This window comes from Gopherus flavomarginatus, chromosome 2 (genome assembly GCF_025201925.1).
Source record: "Gopherus flavomarginatus isolate rGopFla2 chromosome 2, rGopFla2.mat.asm, whole genome shotgun sequence".
Classification (NCBI taxonomy): Eukaryota; Metazoa; Chordata; order Testudines; family Testudinidae; genus Gopherus; species Gopherus flavomarginatus.
The window spans coordinates 105414685-105421932 of record NC_066618.1 but is presented as its reverse complement, the minus strand read 5'-3'; the positions used below and the strand labels follow the sequence as shown (position 1 = coordinate 105421932).

The 7248-nt window shown below is 37.6% G+C and overlaps 1 protein-coding gene across 1 annotated transcript in view; it reads left to right on the top strand.

The window, feature by feature from the left end:
- The first annotated feature begins 722 nt into the window (after nt 1-722).
- Nucleotides 723-7248, top strand: part of TNS3 (tensin 3) — a 413597-nt gene continuing 407071 nt past the window's right edge. Inside the window, exon 1 of the mRNA XM_050937640.1 lies at nt 723-891. Coding sequence (XP_050793597.1) covers nt 799-891 — 93 coding nt within the window. The 5' untranslated portion in view covers nt 723-798. The remainder of the gene's footprint in view (nt 892-7248) is intronic.

Sequence of the window (7248 nt, the reverse complement as noted above, 5' to 3'; positions counted from 1 at the left end):
GTTAGTACATGTAGCTTATGCTGCTGGGCTCTATGCAAGAGCATTATGCTGTCTTTACTGTATCCAATGTTTTTCTGCTGCTACAGGATTATTGGCAGAATTCTGTAAAAGGAAACACTTGTATAACTAATCATGCAAATAAAGCTGCTAAAACTACAACCATATACATATATATACACACTGCATTTGTCAACTGCCAAACTGAAGTCCCATAATCCCACACCAAAAACTAACAGAAGCTCTCTTATTTCCAAGTTGGAAAGCAAATACAGGCGGTAAGATTTCTTTTATTCAGCAAAAACAATGGAAACATATAGACTTCAGCTCCTTTCCCAAGGGACCTGATGTATGCCATCCCTACTCCAGCACTGTCCCCACAACTCTGTCAACCTACACTGTACCTTGCAGTGCTCATGAACTCAGGTAGGGACATCCATGTGGGCAAGATTTAGTGCTGCTAGCTGGGATGCTAAACTGCTGAGAGGAGAGCGTGTGTCGTTCCTTTGCTGAATGGATGTTCAGCTATGTGTTGGAAACGCATGTTGACATCTGAAATGCCCTGTGGAGTCTCTTGGGTCAGGGAGCCAACCAATCCCTAGACAGGAAGGATTAGGGGGTGGGATGGGGAGGGGGGGTTGACATCACATTGTTAGCTAGCAGAAGGTGAATCCAGTGCTTAATACCACACAGAATGGATTAGGGCATTTCACTGGAACGGGGGACTTTTCTTGAGCCCACAAAGTCTGGGCTGCACCTCCTGCCTGGGTAGGGTGGGGTGGGGTGGGGGGGGCAGCCAAAATGCGAGGTGTTAGTTTTCACTGCTGTAGGAAGACTAGCAACAAAAAACAGCTGGAATGTTCTCTGCCTTTGCTGGAGCACAATCCTAAACAGGTACAATGAAAAGATTCCTTCTCAGCCTCTTCTGCATGATTGTTTTCTTAATGTAGCAAAAGTTGTGGCTTAAGGGTTTGGGCTTTTTTTTTTTTTTAACAGCAACAGATCATTAGCTCTTGGAAGCTTATTGAACTTATTTTGTTGGAGTCCAGCCCTGTGGGTTTCCCTTCACCCCCTTTGAATTATATATGCTGTAATAATCTCTCTCTTACTTATATCACATCACACATAACCAGATCTTGCAATCTTGCATGCCTAGAGGGAATGATGTGGGCTCCTGCTGTCTATAACAGAGTGACCACTGAATGGAAGATTTTATTCATTTTGTTTTTCTTATGCAAAGAACAGCATTGGGTGTGCAAAATGGAAAAGGGGCTGTGTTTTGCTTTCAGCTAGTAACTGTTTTCTTAGAAGGCAATGTGTCTTGTTAGCAGGATTTTATTGAGAGAATAATGCTGGAGCAGCACTTGAAATCAAGATACTCATGGAAAGGGCAATTTTACAGGCTGTTTGGATTTGAATTAGTAAATAAGCATTATAGCATACAGAGTCCCAGTAACAATCTGTGTCTTTTATACTGCTTTCAATTCCTGAGGAGAGAACTCAAGAACTGTTACTGGGGTAAAATCTTGAACCAACTTGCTTGCATATTTTTAGGGTATCATGTTTAACAGCCATTGCTGTAATTAATTTCCAGCAGTTGTTACAATTACTACTAATGCAAGAAATTCACTAATGCTGAAAGAAAAGGCTGCAATAATGATCACATACTGAATATATTCTGTGTGTGAATATATTTGTGTGTATGTATGTATATATGTGTGTGTGTATATGCGTATGTATATATATGTCTCGTAAATATACATGCACACAATCTCTTTATATGAAAGAGCATTTGAATGGAAACACTCAGAGTAAGTTATCTTTCCTGTTGTTAGGATTATGGTGTCCTAGATTGATATTCCATCCTTAATTCACAACATTGGGGGAATCAATTGTCATATAGTAGTTCTTCTGTATCTTGTTTCCTTGTTCTTAATTTTTAAGGGTGAAAAATTATACAATATATTCTGGTCACTTAAAATACTGTACATATTTTTTTTTCAGAGCTTATATTGAATACCCATTAGACTGTACTGGAAACTTGGAAGTTATTATTGCTAAGAATAAGTTTACAGTATTTGAAGTGTTTTAAAACCTCTCGTAGCAATACAAACCTAGGGTGTACATGTAGTATCATGAGTTTTAGAAATGTTTTTTAAAATGTTGTAAAATAATACTTTTGCATAGCAGCTGCTTCTCAACTCTAATAACTTCACAGTTTAATGTAATGGTTAAAACAAATACAAATATGTGATTAAAATATAATATGGAATTTTCATTTGACTCACTTTGGTTTTGAAGTGGAAGCTAGTTTTGAGTTAGAAGAGCTCCCTAAACATGTGCACCTAGCATCAAATCTGTGGCTTTTTTATGTGTACTAATGTGATTTTTGTTTAATTGCCTCACCTGCTGAGACTTTGAAGGCAAAGAGTCTGCTCAGAGTGGGTTTTTGCAGTCTATTTAAATGCAAATCATCCATTGCTAACTTATATCTAGCTCAAACTTATCTGCACCTACATTCAAGATATATGATGGTAATACGTATTGTTTGGCTGAGTTACTTTAACATTTAACTCCAATGAATACATACAATCACAGGTAATATGAGAAAAATCAGGTATCTAACACATTTCCCACTTTTGAGACTGATGCTATATCAAAAGTATTCTTTCAAATAGGTAAGCTCTTGCGTCTTCCAAGGAGTAATACACAGGTATATGCCAAACTTGTGAAAACAGCTCTGGGGATGTAAAAAATGGCATTTGTGGGTTGAGGTAACTCTGTAAGATGATAGTAGTAGTAATATAACTGTAATGCTATATTATGGTACCTAGAAGCCAGACGAAAGTTTAAAAAGTAATCTCAGCTTTTCATTTTTAAAATATATAAATTTCTTCAACCAGTTAACAAAACACTATGATAAAACAAGTAATAAATCATCATCATAATAGAAATAATCCCATTGTATGAAGAAGGGGAAAAAACACCCTGTGGAATGACAGCAGCTGATGATGTACAGTAACTTTAGCTTATTTAAAAATCACACACCAGTTTAATCAGGTTGTACATGGCATCTCAAATATCCTATATGATGTCTGATCGACCACCTTTATCCATTAGATGAAGGAAGGCTGTGGTCTAATGGTCTAGAGCACAGGAAGGGGAGCCAGGAACTACTGGGTTTAAATTTTAACACTGACATTGACTCCTTGGGTGAAATCCATCCCCCACTGAAACCAGTGGGAGTTTGGCCATTGACTTAAATGGGGGCAGGGTCAGGATTTTAACCCTTCTGTTGCCTGGGTAAGTCACTTAATCTTTCTGTACCAATTTCCCCTTCTGGGAAATGGGGCTAATATTACAAACCTAAGGTGTATTTAAAGGGCTAATATTTGTAAAGCAATAGTGAGCTTCTTAAGAATTTCCTACCTTCCATTTAAAGTGTGTCTGTGTCTAGAACTTTCCAGTTCCTGAAAACAGTATCCTTTCTCTGTCCCAAACCCTTGATGTGTTACTTAAATTGGGACAGAGATGTCTCTCTTTGTTCTGTGTTTGTACAGCACCTCACATGATGGGGCCCTGGTCCATGTTCAACATAGTCATAAATGGTCAGGAAAAGAAGGTGAACAGAGAGGTGACAAAATTTGCAGATGGTACAAAATTACTCAAGATAGTTAAGTCCAAAACTGTCAGCGAAGAGTTACGAGGAGATCTCACTAAATGAGGTGACTAGTTAACAAAATGGCAGGTGAGATTTGAATGTCGATAAATGCAAAGTAATAGTTTTCTGAAAACATCTGCTCAATGTACAGTGGCAGTCAAAAAAGCTAATAGAGTGTTAGGAACCATTTGGAAAGGGATAGATAATAAGACAGAAAATATCATAATGCCACTATATAAATGCATGGTATGCCCATACTTTGAACGCTGCATGCAGTTCTGATTGCCCCATCTCGAAAAAGGTATATTAACTTGGAAAATGTACAGAGAAGGACAACAGAAATAGCTTTCATTCGTGGAGAGATTAAAAAGACTTGGACTGTTCATCTTAGAAAAGTGATTATAAAGGTGGGAGATACATTAGGCATATAAAATCATAAATGGTAAGGAGAAAGTGAATAGGGAAGTGTTATTTACCCCTTCACATAACACAAGAACCAGGGGTCACCCAATGAAATGAATAGGCAGCAGGTTTAAAACAAACATAAGGCCGTACTAGTTTACACAATGCACAGTCAACCTGTGGAACTTGTTGCCATAGGATGTTGTGAAGGCCAAAATATAACTGGGTTCGATAAAGAATTACATAAATTCATGGAGGATAGGCCCATCAATGGCTAAGAGGCAAGATGGTCAGGGATGCAACCCGATGCTCCAGGTGTCCTTAAACCACTGACTGCCAGAAGCTGAGATTGGAAAACAAGGGTTGGATCACTTGAAAGTGCCCCACTGTGTTCATTCCCTCTGAAGCATCTGGCACTGTCCACTGTTGGAAACAGGATGCTGGGCTAGATGGACCATTGGTCTGACCCAATATGGCTGTTCTTATGCTTTAAGGTTCCTAGGTGCCATGATAAAAATAATAAATAATTATCACCTCTGCATGCAAATAAAAAGGATGTTGTGCTGACAACTGACTGCTGAAGTTTGAAGTAGGGACCATATCTCTCTGTGTGTTTGCACACAGTTAACCTGGTACTGACTGTAACACAACAGGTCTAATAAATTGGCACCATGAATAATAGTAATAATGACTAATTTTATTTTTGAGTCCATGTGATATTTGTCCCCCATGATTGAACTGTAAATACCTTTTGGTTCGATTATGTTTAAGTTCTGTACATTTTTAAACAGCTAAATAGAGCTGTGTGAATGGATTTGTTGGTTTGCTGGCAGTTACAAAAAAGTCAGAAAAAAATTTTCAGATTCAGTTAAAGAATTTGTTCAAACTGAAACTAAACATTTTATTTTGATTTCAAGCATTTTAATGTGTAACATTTTTGTAATAAATTTGATGCAGATTTCAAAATGAAAAGTCACTTTTTACTGAAATCTAAATGAAAATGTCAAAAAAAATATTTACTCTCTCAGATTTTTAGTTTTTCAACATGAGCAATTCAGCAAAACTGACATGAATTCACAAAAACTCTTGCTGTCAGTGAATCTGTATTTGTGACACACACACACACATCAAAAAAGTTTTTGGCTGAAAACTTTCATCCATATGGTTAAGGAGAGAGCAAGCTAAAATCCTAAAATATAATAATGGTTAAACAAAAGGCTGAATTCCCCCAACCCCAAACCTAAAGCAAAGCTGCTCTACAGCACCTCTGTACTATGAAACATATAGCCTAGACTCAAAGATCCAGAGCTTTTCCCACTCAATTTTTATTATTTATTTATTTAGCTTAATTAGCTAGGAGACAACTGACCACTCAGGATTTAATGAGTTATCACTTATATATCATTTGTTTCAATCATGAAGTAAATAATCGTAACACCAAGCTGCCATGCATACTTTGGGTATCCTATCTCTTATATGGCCATACTGCATAAATGGGTGCATACATACTGAGACATCACGAACCACAATTCTGGATTTGTTCTAAAACAATAGGACTAAGCTGGTATTTTGATTCCAAGATCGAAGTATCTTGAATATAATTACATGAAGTAGCCTGAATAAGAAAAATAGATAAATTATTCTTATTGAGGGTATTGGGTGAAATTTTGCCACTTTTTTGGCACTACTGCCACTTGTTCAGTCCAACAAAGCTTCATAGGTAAAAGTGCAATGGTGAGTTTATTTTGTAGGAATATTTTTTTGTAGTTTTAAATACTACCAAAATAATTTTCTTGCAGTGTGTGAGGTAAGGGACAAAACTGTTCTGAGGCTCCTTATTTTGCTTTATTTAGCAGAGTGTACACTACAGTACATTCCAACTTGTCAGAGCACAACTGTTCCAGCAGTGGCTGGTGCCAACTGAAAGTAGGTAGGTAGAATGGATATGTAAAGATGCATGGCAGGGACAATTTACAACAGTAGCTAAATATCCTAATGTGTCTGATTCAAAACAGCATGGGCACAGCCTACCTAGAGGAGTCTCCACTTGGAAGTCTGTTCACCCTTACTCAGAGATGAACAGCATTTTAAACCTTGTTATATTCTGAAAAGTAGTTTAAAATGGCCAACACGATTCAGAAAGCGTGAGCTGGATTCTGTTCCTCCTTTAGCGTCCTCAACAGAATCACTTATCAAGGTTCAACCAGCTACACAAGTGCAAACCTATTGACCATGGGACTGGCTTTACTGAGGATGCAATTAGGCCTGCAGAACCCTTGTTACTGGTGGTGATACACAAAATAGTAGAGAACTTTGCTTTTCTGTTAGCCCCATGTTGAATTTGCAAGGCTGGCTGTTAAGAAACACATCTTTTTTTACTTGTAAACTGAGCACATTTGTTCTGGAAGCAGAGACCATAAACATGGAACTCCACAGCAATGTTTTTACAGAATTGATTTTCTGAGTTGAACTGCAGTGCAGACAAGTCTCCCCCAATCTAGGCTCATGAGTTCTCTTAACCCTTTTGTTTCACCTCTGCTGCCACTCTTGAATTAGTCCCATTGGACCTATTTAGTTTTAGGATCTAGGGAGGCAATATTAAAACCAGGATATTCTATAGTGTTACAAATATAGTATATTAGATTCCATTCTCAGATTACAGGTTCCTACATAGCTATGTCCCGCTGGGTTTTGTACTAGTGTTGATTTATTGCCTGGTATTAAACAAGCTTGTTAGGAGCTGGTTTAAGAAGGCTTCTTCTTAACTTGTTCCAAATGCAATGCCTTATAAAGGCCATAAAGAGAGATCAGTGGGAGGCATAACTTATTTTCATTTGGGCATTCAGACAGCCACATAATGGTGAGTCTTTAATAATCTAGGTTTTCAAGCTACGATTAAAGAGATTTTAATGCTGCATTCGCCTCATGGGTGAAATTCACTTTGCACACAAGTCGCTCTGAATTGTGCCCTCATAATAGATCTGAAATGTGACTGAAATAGCCTTGTACTCACTTGTTTCACAGACCTGAATTTCACTTGGGGTCAGACAGCTTGTTCTTTAATGAAAATAACCATAATTAATATTAATAGAGCCTTAATTGGATGCTGCTATCAAATCAAAATGGACAGTTAATTTCTCAATAAAACAAATGACACTATGATGGGGGTGTCATTTCATTTCCCTCTC